Genomic DNA, 20,405 nt, shown 5'->3' on the forward strand with positions numbered 1-20,405 from the left:
CTTTTTTTCCAAGTACTTAAAATAATCAAGTTTTTTTCCATACAAATAGTATTATTGTTTGACCCTCAGCAAGCAGACATCTTCGATTTCCCCAACTCAAATTCTATACTTAATTTTTAACAATCCTTTTTCCCACAAAATTTAAATAATGTAATTATTATTAAATAAGATATAAAATACGATAAAATATGAAAAATAAAAGATTAAATCTACTTGCAGAATTAAAAACAAACTTTTTTTGTTATTATAAATTTATTAAAAAGGACAAAGTGCGCAAAGGACTAAAAAAATGGTCTTTCGACAGTTTCTTCAATGCCCCAGGAGGCGTTACAAATTAAAAAAAAAAAACGATTTACATTTGGTTCGACGATTTTTCTCCACTTCTCTAAATTTAATGTTGTTGGAATGATTTTAATATGATTTAAGGTCTTGATTTGATTAAATAAAAAAAAAATGTCTGATTTTAATTAAAATTTTTGAGAAAAGGAGAAAATTTTTATCTTTATGAAAAAGTGGTAATATTTTTAGTTAATGCTACAGTTGCTTCCACAGTTTTTGGATTCGGATATGTCATTATCAGCTTCATTGTCATTGATATCATCTTCACAATCCATTACACTTGGGCTGTCCATATCTTCAATTGGGGGCTGATTATTCCGGGACTGACTTCGATGTCTCGATGAAGATCTTCTGTTATTATTTTGTTCGGAAATTTCTTCCTTTGGTCGAGATCTTGAAGACGATCTTCTTGAAGCTAAATAATGAATTTCAATTTAGAATTTAGATTCTCAAATTTCTTTTAAAAATATCCATAAATTGGATCCAGATGTTTAACATTTTTTTATCAGAAAGCGGATAAGAGCGAACTTGCGACAAACTTGTGCGCGCAGGCCGGGCACGCACGTTGATTTACGAACCTCCCTCTTCCCCCCACTCCACGGCCGACGGTTCTCTTCATATGAGAGCCGAGCTGCGCTTGTTATGTGACATTGCAGTGGTTCTAATCCGCTCCCTATTTAAGATTTTTTAGATTTTTTTAATGTTTTACAATCAAGACGATTACAAAATAACGACAAATAAAATCCCTTAATTTAAACAATCAAAAATAGTTTTATTAGTAAATAAACAGTAAAGTAATAAATGAAATAAAAATTGTTTTCATCAGTTTAAAGTATTTTATTTTATTTATCAATTATTATTTTATTATATTAAAATTTAGTTCTAAATATTTCTAATAGGAAAATTTGTTATGATTATGTTTAAATTGACAACAAATTTTTAAGTTTCCAGAATTTCTAAAATTCGTAGGAAAACTGAATTTAAAAGTTTAAAAAAGATTAAAAAATTATTAAAATTTGAGAATTTTAATGGGTGTAAAGATAGTATTAAATGTTTTCAAGACTCCTGGGAAAACTTAAAATATTCTTGCAAACACTTTAAGAATGATTAAAAAAATTAATTTTTGAAAAAAAGAATAAATATTTTTAATCGTTTCAAAAAATATCCAAATTTAACAAAAAAGTATCTGGAACATTTTAAAGCAATGTTTGTTATTTTGCAAAATTAAAAAAAAAAGTTAAAACTGCAAAAATTATTTCGAAAGTTCAGAAGTTTTAAAGATTAAAAAATAATTTAAAATTCGAAAAGATTAAACAAATGATTCAACAATGTAGATATTTGAAAATTAACAAAAGTGTATTTTTAAGAATTTTGAAAAGATTGAAGAGTTTAGAAAATGATTATCTAAAATTTTAAAGAAAATTGCTCCAATTTTGCAACTTAAATAAATTTATTTAAAAAATATCGAGTACGTTTAAGAGCCATGTGAAGTTTTGAAGATATTAAAAAATAAACTTGAACCTTAAAAGTTTTTCGGAGAATAAAAATTTTTCTAAGAATTCCTTGAACTATTTTGAAATATTTTTAAAAATATTTTTTTTAATTCAAAGTGATGAAAAAATACTTTCAATTATTTCCTAAAATGTTCGAAAAAGAATGTAGAAGATTTCAAAAAAAAAATTTCAATTTTGCAAGATAATAAAATTTTAGAAAAAACTTGAGAAGTTTAATAAATATGTAGAAGTTTAGAAAAAATTGAATAATAATTTTCAACTTCAAATGATTTAAGAAATTAAAAACAAAATGTAGATTTGTAAATGTTTCAAACACCAATCTCATAAGCTTTTCCAAACTTTTGAAATCTTTCAAGATTAGAACAAAATTTTCTTAATATTTCTGTAAAATGACCAAATGATTTTCTTAATTTGAAAAATTAATTTAAAATAAAAATTCAAAAAATTTTACATTTTTTTTTGACATTATCAAAAAAGAATATGAAAGATATCTATGCTTTTTATTTTTCAGATTAAAAGAAAAAATATAGGAAATGTTAAAATCATTAAAAGAAATTTGAGGATCTGAATTTTTTTGAAAGATTAAAAAAAATTTTTTTAATAAAAGAACAAAATAAGAATATTTTAAACGATCACCTACAATTCTTTAAAAGAAATGTAGAAGATATTAAGGAAAAAAATTATTTTACAAGATTAAAAAAATTTGAACAAAATTCTCGGATATAAATTCAATAGATATTTAGAAGTTTGTAAAAGATTAAATAATAATTTTAAAATTAAAGAAATTGAAAAAAAAAATCAAAACAAAATGTAGATTTTTTAAGATTTCAAAACAAAATTCGCATATTTTTTAAAATATATGAAAAGGTTCAAGATTATAACAAAATTTTTTTAATATTCTAAAAGGAAAATGTAATTATTTTTCATTCTAAAAAAATAACCTTTAAGAAAATTTCAAAAAATTTGAGATGATTTAAAAAAATATACAAAATTATCAAAAATAATCTTTAAAAGATTTTCAAGGCGTGTTTTTTATTTTGGAGATTTAAAAAAAAGTTAGAAAAATTCGAATGATTAGGAAAGAATGTAAAATTTTAAGATTTAAATGTTATAAAAAACATTCGAAGATAATTTAAAATGAAAAGATATTGAGCATTTAAAAAAAAAGATTTTAAAAATTTTTAAAGGGTTTTAGTAAAACAGAACATTTTCTTAAGACTTCTGCAAAATTTTCTATTTATTTATTTTGAAAAATTAATTTTAATATAAAATTAAAAAAGAATCTAAACCCATTTTTAATGATTTCATAATATTTTCAAAAAATATATATTTTATAAGATTTTGAATAAAATATTTAGAAGCTTTTTAAGAATGTGGTAAAGTTTGAAGAGAATTTTTTTTTTAAGATTTCTGGAAAAGTTGTATGTGATTTTTTATTTTGAAAATTTAGTTTTTAAAGAAAAATAAGAATTTAAATTATAATATTTTAATTCAAATTTTTTTTTATAGAGAATTAATCTTCTTTGCTAAAACTTCATCTTTCTGGTAAAGCCTCACAATCTTTTTGTTAAAAATTGACATTTTCCGATTGAAAATTTAAAAGTTTTAAAAAAATTCCGTCTATTTTGTAAAAATGTCTTTATTAGTTAATATTGCAACTAGTTAAAAATTAATTTTTATTGTCGAGAATTAAACTATTGTTAAAATTTCATCTTTTTTAGTTGAAAAATTAAACTATTTCGTCGAAAACAAACTTTCTTTGTTGGCCTTTTGATTACACATATTTGAAATTTTTAAAAATCTTTTCAAATTTCCTCAAGAATCGTAAGGAAATTATATTTTTATATTTTTAAAAATATGTAAGCAAATAAACTTACAAAACAAAGTTTTTTAAATTTTGTATTTTGTATTAAAAATTATTTTTCTACCTGAACAAGAAATAGAAATAGAATTAGTATTTGATTTTATTCCTATAGAATTCACATTTTATAGAGAAAATACAAGTAACAGTGAGCGGTTTAGAGCCACTTTAGAGTTAGCAAACGATCGCAGCTCGGCTCTCACATGCGGAGAACCGCTGGTCGCGGAGTGAGGAGGGTCGCGAATCAACGTGCGTGCCCAGCTTGCGCGCGCAAGCTTACCTCTGGTTGAAACAGTGGTTCTCAGCAACTGAGAGCCGAGCTGCGTTCATCGTATAACTTCACAGTGACGCATCCGCCCCCTAATGATCAACACTATTTATTATGTACAATAAAATTTCTATAAAATAAAAATGTTACTGTCAGAATTTTCAGGTTTAGATTTTCGACTCATGTGTCTGCTTTCGTGCTCGCATCCAGAAATATCTGAATATTTACCCGAATTCAGGTTTTTGTGGTTTCTGTGCTCAACGGACTCTTCTTCACGAATTCTGGATTTTTCAGACATTTTTTTATGTTCAGTAGGTCCCATATCCTCGAATTCTTCATTAGCGTGCCTCCTTCCTCCCTTCCTCCTTTTGCGGCTGGCCCTCCTCCTGTGGCTTCCCTTCCTCTTGCGACTTACACGACGCTTTCGCCTAAGAAAAGTTATTTTCATTATTATTATTTATTTAAAAACGTTGATAAAAAAGAATCCAAAGTAAATTCCTGAAAATTCGAAAGAATTCAAAAAAACTTAAAACATTTAAAAGAATTCAGGCGAATTTAAGTGAATTAAAAGAGAAAACTTAAGGGATTTGAAAGAAATTCTAAATTTAAAAATCTAAAAGGAATTTAATGTCAATTCAAAGATTTAAAAAAAATAACTACAAAAGAGTTTAAAGGATTTAAAGGATTAAACAGAATTTCAAGTAAATTTCTAAAATTTTTAAAGAATTCAGAAGGACTCAAGTTAATTAAAAGAAATTAAAGCTCTAAGAAAATTCTAAATAATGCGAGGATATGAAGGGAATTTATTGTCAATTCAAAAAATTACAATAATCCTAACTATAGAAGATTTTAAAGAATGTAAAGATTTAAAAAATCCCAAATGCATTTCTGACAATTCCAAAGAAATAAAAAGAGTTTAAACAATTTAAAGGAACTAAAAAGAATTAAAAACATAAAAAATGATTCAAAAAATTCAAGAAACTATAAGGAATTCAAAAGAATTTAAACGAATAAAATTTTTTTAATTCTAAAGGAATTCCAAATAATACAAAGATAGCAAGGAATTTTAATGTAAATTCAAAGAATTAGAAAAATCTTGACTATAGAAGAATTTTATGAATTTAAAGTATTAAAAAGAATTCCAAGTAAATTGAAAAGAATCTCAAGTGAATTCCTGAAAATTCCAATGAATTCAGAAGAATTTAAAATATTAAAATAAATTGCAGAAATTTTAAGAATTCAAAGAATTGAAAAGAATTAAAAGGAACTTAGAAGAATATAATTGAGCCCAAGTGAATTGGAAAAAAAATACTTGAGCGTTTTAAAAGGAATTCCAAATAATACAAAGATATGAAGGGAATTTAATTTGAATTTATAGAATTCAAAAATTCTAACGACTGAAGAGCTTAAAGAATTTCAAGAATTCATAGGATTAATAGAATTTCAATTAGATTTAATTAAATTAGATTAGGAATTAAAGAAATTTAATATTTTAAATTGTCCAAAGAATTCATATTTCTAATTTTAAAACCTATTGAGACCGCTGAAAAGAATTCAAGGAATTTCAAGAATTCGGAAAAATTCCAGTAAATTGATTCAATTTTCATTTCATTCCGAATAATACAACGATATAAGTAAATTCAATGTTAATTCAAAGAATTGAAAATTTTTTAATTCAAAAGAGTTTAAAGAATTTAGAGGTTTAATGAATTAAAGTGAATTTAAAATAACAAAAATAAGTTGAACATAAAGGCTGCAGAGAAACACAAAGATTTCAAAGAATTCAAAAAAATTGTAACGAGCTAAAGTGAATCAAAAAATCTCAAAAGACAATTAATGGGAATTTAACAAAATTCAAAGAAGTCAGCAAAATACGAACGTGAAAGAAATACCACAAATTTTTAAATTTTAAATAATTCAAAAGTATTATTACAGTTAAAAAAAATACCATACAGGAAATTGAAGGGCATTCAAGAATTTAAAAAAAAATTGTCAAGGATCAAAGGAGTACTGTAAGGAATTTAAATTTAAAAAAATTTTAATCTTCTCAAATAAAAAAATTGTTTTCAGTTTCACAGTTTTAAAAATAAAATTTTAGATCAATTTTATTTAAAATAAAAGAATTTTTCAAGATTAATTTAGAATTAAAAAAATTAAACTACAAAAGAGTTAAAAGAATTTAAAATGTTTAGAAAATTTAAATAATTAAATAGAAATACAAGTGAATTCAAAGCATTCCATGTGAATTCAGAAAAATTCCAAGTGAATTAAAAGTGATACTAAAAGTAAAATTAAAATTGAACTCAAAAGACTACAAGAGAATTTCAAAAATTCAAAGAATTTAAAAGAATTCAAATAAATTAAAATAATTCCAAAGATTTTCAAAAATTTAAAAGAACCAAAAAAATTTCAATACGATTAGTTTAAAAAATCAGTAAAGGAATTTAAGATAATTCAAAAAATTACAAAAATTATAAATTGTAACGTGTCCAGAAAATTTATAATTTTAAAATCTGTTCAATCCACGATAATCAAAAATTTCAGGAAATTCAGATAATTTTAGAGAGTACAGAATATTTAAAGAATTCAGCAAATTTAGAGAAATCCTGATTTTCAGAAATTTTCTTTAATTCATACAATTGAAGAATTTCAGAACTTTCAGGAACTTTTAAAAATTTGAAGATTTCAGAAAATTTAGAGAATTCGAGGAATTTAGAGAATTTAGAATATTCAAGGAATTCCGGATATTGAATAATTGCATTGAAATCAGAGAATTGCAGAGCATTTAAGGAATTCAAGAAAGTTATCATTTTCTAACATTTCAGGAATTTAGAGACTTCAGAATATTTAAGGAATTTGATAGATTCTAGTGAATTCAGAGTATTTAAAGATATCAGTGAATTCAAAATATTAAAAGAATTCACAGAATTTCATAGATTAAAGATTTAAAGCCTAAGATTTTTCAAAATTGCAATTTTCAACTGTTAATGAAATCTATTGAAAAAAATTACTAATTAACAAGTTTCCACATAAATGCCAGAAAAGACTTTCTTTTAATTATTTTTTTATTAAATACTACAGGTTTCCCGAAGAAAGGAATATCATTTTAAAAAATATATTATTATAAAATAAGAATGTTTTATTTTATGAAAAGTAATAAATTATTTAAATTTGTTATTTCACAGCAATGATATCAAAGATACTGAAAATAAGAAAAGAATGTTTCAATCTGCAACTACTTACTTTTTTAAACATTTATATCGAAATTTTTTTTTAAACTATTCAAACCTTTCAAAATCCAAAATTCTTGTTTGATTTTAACAATGTATAATTTTTCAACTTCAAAAAAATTTATATTAAAAGCAATCGTTTATTTTAATAAAGAAATAGGAAAAATCAAATTAAAAAATATATATTTTCATCTAACGTTAGCTGTATATTTCACGAATTTAGAGAATTGAGAAAATTTAAGGAATTCATAATATTCAGGGAATTCAGAATATTCAAGGATAAAAAGGAATTTAGAGGATTGTAAATATTAAATTTGTTTAGAAGGAAACTTTTGTAAAATTGCAATTTTCAGCTGTTTTGAATTTAATTTATTGAAAAATTTTTTGCTTACAAGTTTTAAAATCAGTGCCAAAGGAAAATTTTTCCGGTTATTGTTTTCTTTCTCACATAATAAATGTTTCCCAAAAAATAAAATATCAAAAAATAGATATTTTTCATCAAGTGTCAGCTATTTGATCCCAATTTTAGTAATTGTTTTCTCTAAGATCACAAAAAATATTTTTTTCGTAATAAATGTTTGAAATAAATTTAGAGAATTTAGGAATTCAGAGAAATATGGAAATTCGAAATATTCTAGGATTTCAAGGAATTTAAATCCAATATTTCAAAGAACTTAGGAATAGTAGAGATTTTTAGGAATTCCGAGATTTTCAGGAATTGTAGATACTCAAAAACTTTAGGAAATTCAGATAATGACATGGATTTCAGAAAGTTTGAGGAATTCAGAAAAATTAAAAGAAGTAAATGATTTCAGAAAATTGAAGATTTCAGATCGTTAAAGGAACTCAAGGAATTCAAAGAGTTCAGAGAATTCAGAGAATTCGAGGAATTTAGAAAATTGAAAATATTCAAGGAATTTAGAATATTAAAGGATATCAGGACATTTAGAAAATTAAGAGTGTTATGGGATTTCCGAAAATTAAGGGAATTCAAAAATTTCAGAGTATTGTAAATATTGAATTTGTAAAGACTTCCATCATTTTAATTATCACCTGTTCTAAAATTTTATTCGTTTAAAAAATTATTAATTTAAAAGTTTTCAAATCATTATTAAAAGAAACTCTTTTGCTTATTGTTTTTTTTTCAATTTGATTAACTTTTTTTCTAAATTAGAATAAAGCATTCTGATTTTTTTAATTTTGAAGCTTTAATTTAAAATAAAAAAATTACAATCCTTTTTAACTTTAATTAGGAATCTTTTGAACTAAATTTTGGCTATTTCGTACCAATTCTAAATATTATAAATAAATTAATTGAATAATTGTTAACAAACTTAAACTGTTTTTAAATTGCAAATATTAGAATTGTTAGATTCTGAATCAGCGGTAAGTGAATTTTCAAAAAGTTATAATTTAGAAGGTCCTTTTTGTTAAAAGCAATTGTTCATTTTGATAAAAAATACGAAGAAATAAATTAAAAAAATATATTTCTGATAAGAATTCAGCGATTCCATTTCCATTCTAATAATTGTTTAAGTAAATTGATATAATCGTCGTAAAAAATGTAAACTCTGATTGTTTAAAATCACAGGCAACTGAATTTTCGGAAAGTTATAAATTAGGTCTGTTTTATTAAAAGCAATCGTTTTTTTTTTAAATAAAAAAATAGGAGAAAGTATTTATAAAAAAAAAATGTTTTTTTTATTCAATGTCTTCTATTCGATACTAATTCGAATAATTGTTTCCTGTTAGGTTAAAAGAAATATTTCTTTTTTTTTGTGAATAAATTTAGAGAATAGGAGAAATTTAGAGATTTTCAGAAATTCAGAAATTTTCAAAAATTTAGAGAATTTGGAAATTCAGGAAATTTAGAATATTCAAGGATTTCAGAAAATTCAGATCATTTCAGGGATATCGTATCATTTAAAGAATTAATTATATTCTAGTTAATTAAGACTTGAAACTATTCAAGGAATTTAGAATTTTCCAGGAATTCAGAAGAGACAAAAAACACAGAAAAATTTCAAAGAATTTAGAAAGTTGAGAATTTCTCAGAATTTAAAAAAATGCAGAAAAATTAAGAGATTGAGAATTATTCAAGAAATTCATATTATTCAAAGCTGACGGAACAAATTGCAGATAATTTAGAAAATGTAGAATTTTTCAAAAATTTCGACATTTCTGAAAACTTTAGCATTTCAGAATCATTCAAGAAAGTCAGAATATTCAAAGATCACGAACAAATTTTAAAGCATTTAAAAAATTTAGAATTTTTTGGAAATTTAGAAGATTCAGAAAATTTAAGAAATTCAGAAAATTCAAGGATATGAAAAAATTCAAAGAATTTATAAAATTAGGAATGTTTCCGAATTTCAGAAAATTTAAAGAATTTAAAGATTTACATTTAATTAAATTCATTAAATGATTAATTAAAAAGTTCACAAATCAGTTTCAAAAAAACCGGTCTTTTAGTCGTGTTCTTTAATAATAAATGTTTCCCGAAAAAGTAAATATTGAAATAAAAATATTTTTGATTTGACGTCAGCTATTCCAAGCCAATATTACTTTTTTCTATCAGATTAAGTTTTTTTTAAGTAGAATAAAGCATTTTGATTGTTAAAATTTTCAAGCTGTACATAAAAGTGAAAATATTACAATCCTAAAAAAATTTAAGGTTTAGAAATTGAATCAGAAAACTAAATTTCAAAAAAATGCTAAATATAAGAAAAGATTTAATACAATTTTATATTTAAACGCTCAAAAACTTAGAAAAACTTACAATTTTTTATTAATAAATATTCAAGCTTAACTTTAACTAAGAATCTTTCAAATTAAAACAACTTTCTGTTTGAAGCATTTGAATTAAAAATTTTTTTAAACTGCTCCAACCTTTAAAAAATCAAAGGTTCTATATTAATTTTAACATTTTATAATTTTAAATGTTTTTTTTTTCATTAAAAGCCTTATTTTGATAAAAACTTGAAAAAATTAAATAAAATTTTTTTCTGAAGTCAGCTATCCATAAAAATTAAAAAAGGTTAAACTTTTCATCTCTAAAATGATTAATATTAATAATTTTAATTAATAAATTGTTTATTTCTAATAGCTAAATATCCTAATGTTTTTAAATTACAAATATAACTGCTCTTAATCAAATTTATTAAATTTAAATTAAATTACATTAAATTTTAATTTTTTAGTTTATTTAGAAAAAAAGTAATTCACAACTTTATTTTTATATCTCCGGTTCAGATGTTGAACGAGAGGAATCTGAATTTTTGAAAAATTGTAATTTTTTTATTAGAATAAATCTTATTTGAATGAAAAAATATTTAAAAAACTATATTTTTAATCTAAGGTCAGCTATTCCATACCAATTCTAATAATTGCTTATAATTTGATTAAAAGAAATATTTTTGTTTACGTTGGTAAATAAATTGGGAAAATTTACGGAATTCAGAGAATGGAAGGAATTGAGAATATTCAAGGAATTCAGAGATTTCCGGGAATTTACATTATTTACGAAATTCATAATGTATTTAAATTGAAAATGTAAAAAAATGCTCTTACCTTCAAAAAATAATTTTTTTTATTAAATTCAACATTTTATACTTTAAAAGGTCTTTTAGATTAAAAGCATTAGTTTATTTTATTAAAAAATAGGAAACATTGAATTAAATTTTTTATGATCAGCTACGCCATGCCAGTTAAAAAGAAATTAAACTCTTCACCTCAAAAATGTTTAATATTAAAAAATTTAATTCAGAAAGTTTTTATTTCTAATAGTTTAGTATCTTAATGTCTTTCAATTGCAAATATTAGACTTTTGAAGACCTATTTTTTCTTAATTAGCAAATTTAACTATTTTTAATTAAATTTATTAAATTTAAATTAAATTTAAATAAAATTTGTTTAATTTATTTTTTAAAAGTTGATTTAAAACTTTATTTTTTTATCTGCGCTTCACATTTTGAATCAGAGGAACCTGAATTTTCAAAATGTTATAACTTTTTAAATTAAAAGCAATCTCTTATTATCATAAGGAAATAGTAAAAAACAAATATAAAAATAAAATATATTTTTGATCTAGCGACAGCTATTCCATACCAATTCAAATAATTGCTTCAAATTAGATTAAAAGAAATAGTTTTTTTTTAAGTTGGTAAATAAATTGATAAAATTTGCGGAATTCGGCGAATGGAAGGAATTGAGAGTATTCAAGGAATTCAGAGATTTTCCGAAATTTACAGAATTTAGGAAAACTCATAATGTATTTCAATGGAAAATTTTTGAAAACAGCTCTACCCTTTAAAAAATCAAAATTTCTTTATTACTTGCAACTTTTTATAATTTAGAAGAGTTTTTTATTTCAAAAAACTATTTTATTTTATTAAGAAATAGAAAACATTTAATTAGATTATTTTAATCTAACGTCAGCTATTCCATACGAATTGTTCAAAAATTTAAACTTATCTTTAAAATGTTAACTTTATTCTTACGTCTCCGATTCAGATTTTGAATCAGAGGAGCCTGAATTTTCAAAAAGTTAGATTTTTTTTATTAAAAGCAATCACTTATTTCAATGAAAACTAGAAAAAAATAAAATATTTTTTTGATCTAACGTCAGCTATTCCATTTCTATTCTAATAATTTCTTTAAATTAGATTTTTTGAAATCTTTCTTTTATCTTGTTAAATAAATTAAGGAAATTCACGGAATTCAGAGAATGGAAGGAATGGAGAATATTCAAAGAAATGAGAGATTTTCAGGAATGTACAGAATTGAGGAAATTCATAATTCATTTGAATTAAAAAATTTTTTAAACTGTTGCATCCTTCAAAAAATAAAAATTTCTTCATTAATTTTAACATTTTATTATTCGAAATGTTTTTTGTTATTAAAAGCAATATTTAATTATAATAAGAAATAGGGCATATTCAATTAACTTTTTTTATCTAACGTCAGCTATTCCGTACGAATTGTTAAAAAAATTTTAACTCTTCATCTTTAAACATTTTAGTATTAAAAATTTAAATTCAGAAATTGTTTATTTCTAATTTTTGAATATCCTAATGCTTTTAAATTTGAAATATAAGAAGTTTGAGGACCTATTTTTTTAATTAGCATATTTAACTGTTTTGAATTAAATTTATTAAATTTAAACTACATTTTTTAAATTTATTTTTAAAAAAAGTTGATTCACAACTTTATTTTTATATCGCCGGTTCAGATTTTGAATCAGAGGAACCAGAGTTTTCGAAAAGTTATAATTTTTTTTATTAAAAGCAATAGCTTATTTTTATAAAAAAAATATAAAAAAAGAAATATAAAAATAAAATATATTATTTAACTAACGTCAGCTATTCCATGCGAATTCTAATGATTTCTTTCAATTAGATTAAAAAAAACTAATGTATGTTTTTTAATAAATTGAGAAAATTTCACTGAACTTAGAGAATGGAAAAGGAATTCATTGATTTTCGGGAATTTACAGAATTCAGGAAATTCATAATATTCAAAGATTTCAGGAAATTCAGATAATGTCAAGAATTTCAGAGCGTTTAAGAAATTCAAAATATTTCAGGAATTTTGAATATTCAAATATTACGGAAAAAATCTAAGAGCTTATAAAATTTAGAATTTTGCAGGAATTTATAAAATTGAAGGAATTCAAAATATTTTAAGAAATTCGAAATATTCAAGGATATTAGAGTATTCATACAATTAATGAGATTAAGAATGTTCATGAATTTCAGAAATTTAAGAGAATTTAAAGATTTCAGAAAAAATTAGGAATTCAAGATATTCTGAGTATTTAAGAAATCAGATAATTTCAAAGCGTTTAAGCGTTTAAGGAATTTTTAATATTCCATTAATGCCGAAAATTTAAAGAAATAAAGGATTTCAGACTGTTTAAGAAATTAAAAGAATTGAAAGAATTGAAAGAATTCAAAGACTTTAGAGAATTAAGAGAATTCGAGAAATTTGGAGAATTGACAATTCAAAGAATTTGAAGAATTGAGATGATGCCAAATTTTTTTTCTCAAATAATAAACGGTTCCCGAAAGAGGAAATATATTTTTTTTAATTATTTGCGATCCCGATTTTAATTGCACTCTATTGAATTAAAGAAAAATTGCAACAAAATTTATTAAAAAAAGTATTTTACTCACCTCCTCCTGCGATCCTGAACGGCACCAAAAGGATCTACTCCAGCTGTTGATTCATCAGGATCAGGCATTTCTTCCGCGACTTTGTAATCATCCTCAGTACGACGTCTTCTTGAGGCTTGAGTGACAGCGAGAGCAATCACAGCTTTATAACGACCGTTTCTATGTTTCAAAATTCCCGCTGTTACAGCATGTTTTAAAGCTCGTTGAACCTTGAAAAAATTTAATTATTAAAAAAAATTATCCTAATAATTAAAAAAATAATGCAATTAATTTTCAAGTTTTTTAATTACTCCTAAGTTTCGAAATTATTATTTAAATTATTTTTGGAAGCTCACCTGCATTGTCAAATTTCTATTCTGTCCATTGGAGCTTTTCTTCACCAACTGGAGAATATCGCGAACCGAGGATCCTTTACTTTCCCGGAGAAGAGTAACGGCCTCCAGAATCTTCGACATCAGTTTTGGATTTGAAGGACGAACCATCTTGATTTTGGATTTTTTTCAAAGAAAAAATATTTTCTTTGAAAATCCGGTCAGCAAAATGATCTGAAAAATTAATTGAAAATTTATTTAACTACTAAAATAAAAAAATATAAAAAAAATATAAAGGACTAATTAGAATAAAATATTAAATATAATAATATAAACAATAAAATGAATGATTTTAAATTCTTTGATCTCTATTTCATATTTTATCCTGATATAAAATCAAGAAATTTTAAATCATTAAAAATATTTTTTAATTGTTTCAAAAAGTTTCTCGATTTCGCGTCCCGTCATACGAGAAAAATTAATCCAGAAATAACGAAATCTTAATAAATTAAACGTTGGGAATCTTGGTAAATTCAAAGAGACAATTTTCTTTCGCCACAAATCGCGAACGACGGAAGGAAAAAAAAATGTAAGGAAATTTCCGATGACAATCTCCGGACTCGAGAATATTCCGGCTTTTTAATTGATAATAAAATTCCGATCTATTGATTTATCAGGAAGTTAAGATTCGGAACGAATGATTCAGAAAATAAAACTTGAAACTGAGACTCGCTGAGACATAAAAAATAAAAAATTTTATAAAGTGCGCTTTAAAAAATAAATTATTACTTGGGGAGTATTTGGGATTTGTTTAAATAATGCGAAGACACGAAATGATTTTGCAAAAACTGGGAAACGATTGATTTTGGAGAGAACCGGAATTTTAGTCATGCATCTCGAATGGCAAAAAAGAAACTAAAAATGAATCCGCTTGTTAGGCAGCCATTGCCTTGTGAAACGTTTTTCAGTTGTTAAAAAAGGAAAATTAAAAAAAATATGAGCTATTCAAATGTTTAAGCTTTCTATTGTCAATGTAGATTGGGTATTTTTTAAAATTTCAAGAAATGTTGCCAAATTCACACACATAATTAGAAATTGAGTTTCAGTTATTAAAATTTATTATGTAAAATTTTATTATTGCATTTTCATTTGCAATAATTAATTTTCAACCAAGAAAAAGGGAATTTTCGAAAAAATAATTAAATTTCAAACCAAACTAATGAATTTTTGTTAAAAATCAATTGTTAAAAATTAATTGTTAAAAAAGTCTAACATTTGATATTTCTACCAATAAATAATTTAATTTCCAATAAGAAACATTTCAATTCAAGAAAGAATACAAATTTTCACATTAACAAAGATTATTTAATCAATAATGGCAGAAATTCTCATCTATAATTTTGGGGTTTCAGGTAATAAAATCAAATTTAACAAAAAAGTTGAAATTACAAACTAAAAAAAATACATTTTCTATCAAAGGAATAGAATTTTTGACTAAAATGGACTATTTTTTAACAAAATAACTGAATTTTTTACCAAAAAAATCTTTTTTCAAGAAAAAATAACATAGATACATTTTTAGTAAAATAAAATCATGTTCAACAATAAAATGCGAATTTTAAAAAAAAATTTACATTTTTATGCAAAGAAATAAACTTTTAAATAAAATAATAATGAAATAGTTGAATTTGCAATTAAAATAAATATTCACAAAACAGTTAAATTTTGAACAAAAAAAGAAAAGCTTTTTCAACTAAAATTATGAATTTTTAACAAAGATTATGAATTATTTTTATAACTTGGAAAAATAATTATTTTTGACTATAAGTGTTTTCAGATATAAATTATGATTTAAAACAATTTATTTAATAAAATAAGAAAATCGGAAGAAATTTTCAATCGATTTCATTACTTTACTAATGGTATCCAAAAAATAAAAATTAGTAAATACAACTGAATTTTCAACTGAAAAAGATAAATTTTCTAGCAAAAATAGTATACCTACATTTTTAGTAAAAAAAAACAATTCGTTTCCAAACAAAAAATTTGTCTAATTTCTATCTAACTAAATAAACTTTGTATTAAAATTATGAATTTAAAACAATTTTACACAAATAGTTCAATTGTCTCCAAAAAAATAAAAATTTTAAATATATAAATAGATTTTCATCTAAACAAGATAAAATTAAGTAGAAAATAGAATCGTTTAATTCTGAATTAGAGAAATAAGTTTGCAACCAAATAAAATGAATTTATAACAAAATAGTTGAATTTTGAAGCAAAAAAAACCAAAAATGTAATAATTGAATTTTCAGTTACCAAATTTAATTTTCAAACAAAGAAATCAAATATTCATTTAAAAAATTAATTTTCTAAATAAGAGAATAATTTTGAACAAAATGTTTGAATTTTCAACCAAATATTTTAATTTATAATAGAATTTCCAACTAAGAGTTGAATTTTAAACCAAAAGAGCTAAACTTCTAGAAAAAAAGAAAAATTTTCCATAAAAATATTTCAGCGAATAATTAGAAAAGTTTAATTTTGTAAAAATAATAATTTGTAACGAAATACATGAATTTCCAGCTTTATATTTGAATTTTTAATGGAATTTTAAGTTTTTTGACTTGTGGACGAATTTTCAACTAAAAATATCAATTTTCTACTAAAAAAGACAAATTTTTAACAAAATAGATGAATTTCCAGCACCATAATAACAATTTTCCACGAAAAATAGAATAGTCTAATTAGCAGAAAAATAATTTTTTTAACATATAAAATCAATTTTTAACAAAATAGTTTTGTTTTTAACCAAAAAATTAATTTCCTACCAAAGAGATGAAATACCTATAAAAAAACTTTCGACCAACAAATTTAGTTTAAGAAATTAATTTTCATTAAAAAACTAATTTAAAAAAAATTAATTTTTTAACAAAAAGAATAATTTTCTACAATAAAAATATTTTCAACAAAATAAATAAATTTTTAAACAAACAAAAAGGTTAATTTCCATCAAAAAGTTGAGAAGTTTAATTTGCAGTTAGAGAAAAAAAGTGTAAAGAAATAAATTTTTTTTTACTCAATACTTAAAACTTTTAAACAATGAAATGAATTGTCTACGAAAAAGATTAAATGTCTAGGAAAAATCGACAAAAAATCTAGTTACATTTTGTGTAAAAATATTAATTTTCCAAAAAAACAACTAATTTTTAAACAGAAAGAATAATTTTTAACAAAATACATGAACTTTCAACCAAATATTAAATTTTGTAATCGAATTTTCATCCCAAAACGTTAATTTGTTAACAAAAGAAGACAAATTTTGAACAAAAGAAAGGAATTTTCAATTAAAAAAGATAAAAAATTTTAAAAATATGATAGTATAATTTTTAGTTAATCTAAGCATAAAAAATAAATGTTAAACTACATAGCTAAATTTGTAACCAAAGAAATGAAATTTTCATAAATAATATTCAGTTTCTAACAAAAATAATATTTTTTTACAAAATATATTTACATTTTCAACCAAATATTTTAATTTTTAATGGAATTGTTAACCTAATAGTAGTTGAATTTTTAAACGAAATGGATAATTTTCTACCAAAAAAACATCAATTTTCAACAAAATAGATGAATTTTCCATTAAAAAGGATATATTTTTAAACTAAAATATAATAGTATAATTTTTAGTTAAAGAAATAACTTTTTAAGCAAAGAAAATAAATATTTCACTACATAGCTAAATTTTGAACAAAGCAAATTAAATTTTTACCAAAAATATCAACTGTTTATGAAAAAAATAAAGGTCAAATGGAAACCTGCTTTTCAACCAATGAAATGAAATTTTTACCAAGAAGAATAATTTCCCACGGCAAAAAATTTCTAATAAAATACATGAATTTTCAACCAAGACAGTTCATTTTCTACAAAAAAAAATTTTTCAAACAAAATAGGTCTATTTTACACTAAAAATCATACATTTTTAATAAAAAATAGATTACACAATTTTTAGTTAAAGAAATAAGAATTAAATTTTTAACACATAATTTTTTTCACTTAAAAGATTATTTCTTAGCAAAATTGAGCAATTATTAAAGAAAAAAGTGAATTTGTCACTAAGAAGAATAATTTTCTGCCACAAAAGAAAAAGTTGCAACAAAATACTGAAATTTTAAACTGAAGAAGATAAATGTTCAAACAAACATAAAATAGTTAAATTTTCGGTTAAAAATATAATTAAACAATTAATTAAACAAAGTAGTTCAATTTTGAACAAAAAAAAGAAAAGATTTTTCATTTAAGATAATGAATCATTACTAAAAAATATAAATTATTTTCATAACATGGAAAAATTTGTTTATTCGATTTTATGATTTAACTGTATAGTCTTTGAAAAATAAAAATGTGTGAATAAATTTATAATGAAAAAATTATTGTTCTCTAAGTTATTAAAGAATAGAGATAGATTTTCATACACAGACAATAATGTTTAACAAAAAAGATGAATTTTCAACCACATAACTCAATTTTTAAATAAAAGGAAAACTATAGAAATAAACTTTTAACTAAAGAAATTAAAATTCAACTAGAAATGAAAAAGATAAATTTTCACATAAAAAATTGAATTTTCAACGGAAGAAATGAATTTTCAACTGGAAAGATAAATTTGTAACAAAAAATGGAACAGTCCAACTTAATGTTAAAGAAAAAAAATATAATAAAAAATTGAATTTTTCACCGAAGAAATGAATTTTTAAACAAAAGAAATAATGTTCTGCCAAAAAGACGAATTTTCTGCCACTTCGCCTTTTTGGTCTCCTTGATTGAAAATTAAACTGTTTTGTTAAAAATTGATCTTTTTTTGCGCAAAATTAATCTTCCTGTTTAAAAAGTCATATTTTTGGTAAAAAATTAATCTTCATTGTTAGAATTTTATTTTTTATTAGCAATTTTAACAGTTTTGAATACAAAATAAAGCATATATTTTAGATGATAAAAATGAAAAACTTATTAACTAAAAGAGAAAATTAAAAAATCAAAATAAGTAAAACGTCAACTATATTTATCTAAACAATATTAGTTTTCAATTATTAATTTCATTTTTTTTTTGTATTTTCGATCTTTTGGAATTGGTCAATGGGAATTTTATATGATAATTATTATTATTATAATTTATCATTTTTTCACAGCTTTTTCAAATATTTTAATGTTGAAATAGTTTTCAAAACAAAGATTAAAAATAGGGTTTTCCTAATTTCAAATAATAGAGTATAATTTAATGAAATTAAATTTTTTTTCATAATTTCACAAAATTTATAGAGACCTTTGAATTCTATTTATTATTGATCGATCCGAAATACTTTGAAATAGTTATAAAAGAATTTCTCGACTGAAAGCGGAAATAAGAGATTATCGAAGTTACGAGAATCTGGTAAACTAGATTCCGCTTATTTCTTGAGTGAAAAACATTCTTTGAATACGATTAGCTTTATTTGATATTTTCATTATGAATTAATGAATCCTTTTCTGTTTTCAATTAAAACTATTCTTATTTTAAAAAATTGAATGAATTTGAACATTTTTAATCTTTTGGATTTAATTCATTTATAATCTATATTATCAGTAAAAAATGCTATACCTACATTTTACAATTTAACTATTTTTCAAGCAACAATTTTAATAGAATTTTAATTATAATTTATAGATTATGATTTATTTGTATAAAAAAATTTTACTTTCCTGTTGTAAAATAAGTAGGCAATTTATAATCTAAATTTAACTGTTCAAAAATTTATATCTAGAATTTATAATGAATTAAAAGTCTAAAATTCACAAGTTATAATTTTCAATCTATATTTAACTATTTACAACTAAAATCTAAATGTATAATCTACGGTATGCTATTTGCAATCTATAATTTACAGTTTATAACTTTTTTGAATTGTCATCGACAATAATTTATTAATATTCTATTGCACACTTTCAAGCAAAATTGTTAATAAATTGTAAAATGTACATTTTAAGTTTTAGATCTTAATTCATTGTTCTACAAAATCTAATTTTATATTGTAAAGTAAGTAAGCAACTTACAATCTGGATTCCTCTACTTGAAATTTTCCATTTAGAGTTTACAATGAATTAACAAACTAACATTTACAATCTGCATTTAGCTATTTACGGCCTATAAATTAAAATCAACAATTTACAATTTATCATCTACAATCAAAATTTCCAATTTTTATTTTTAATATACCGCCAACTATTTACAATTTATAATTTATAATTTCAATTCATCATTAAATCCTCTTAAAGTCTCAACAAATTTTGAAAATTCCTTGGAATTTCTAAAAATAATTTAAAATCTTCAAAATCCTTCGGAATCTCTTTTAATTCTCTTGATATTTAAAATTCTTCGCAATGTTTTGAAATCACTAAGAATTTTATAAAGCTCTTGAAAATTCCTCCGATTTTTGAAAAATAGACCAAAGTCTTTAAAATTGGTTAAAAAAGTTTCAAATTATTAAAATATATTACAAATTTATGGAACGCTTTTTAAGTTGCCTGACATATTCCATATATTTCGCTATTTTTTGAGCTCCCTTGGAAGTTTAAAATTTTTAACTGTCTGAAATATTTTAAATTCTTTCAAATATTTTGAAACGCTTTGGAAATTTTTAAAAGCTCTTGAAAATTCTTTGTAATCATTTTA

General features: G+C 22.3%; 1 protein-coding gene across 1 annotated transcript; it reads right to left on the reverse strand.

Moving 5' to 3' along the window:
* Positions 1 to 438: 438 nt before the first annotated feature.
* LOC117173295 (histone H1, gonadal-like) lies at positions 439 to 14,624 on the reverse strand. Its single transcript, XM_033361777.1, has 5 exons — positions 14,486 to 14,624; positions 13,721 to 13,930; positions 13,386 to 13,594; positions 4,211 to 4,410; positions 439 to 754 (listed from the first exon to the last, which is right to left on the reverse strand). The coding sequence occupies exons 2-5, from the start codon at positions 13,865 to 13,867 to the stop codon at positions 525 to 527; spliced, it is 786 nt and encodes a 261-aa protein (XP_033217668.1). The 5' UTR covers positions 13,868 to 13,930; positions 14,486 to 14,624; the 3' UTR covers positions 439 to 524.
* Positions 14,625 to 20,405: the final 5,781 nt, after the last annotated feature.

Source organism: Belonocnema kinseyi, chromosome 5, assembly GCF_010883055.1.
Source record: "Belonocnema kinseyi isolate 2016_QV_RU_SX_M_011 chromosome 5, B_treatae_v1, whole genome shotgun sequence".
NCBI lineage: Eukaryota > Metazoa > Arthropoda > Insecta > Hymenoptera > Cynipidae > Belonocnema > Belonocnema kinseyi.

What these genes read in the sequence shown, in the direction of transcription:
- LOC117173295 (XM_033361777.1), bottom strand. Translation starts at nt 13,867, where the DNA reads ATGGTTCGTCCTTCAAATCCAAAACTGATGTCGAAGATTCTGGAGGCC. An exon ending in ATAGAAATTTGACAATGCAG is followed by an intron (nt 13,595 to 13,720) that starts GTGAGCTTCCAA and finishes AATTTTTTCAAG; the next exon opens with GTTCAACGAGCTTTAAAACA. An exon ending in GTTCAGGATCGCAGGAGGAG is followed by an intron (nt 4,411 to 13,385) that starts GTGAGTAAAATA and finishes AACTTTTCTTAG; the next exon opens with GCGAAAGCGTCGTGTAAGTC.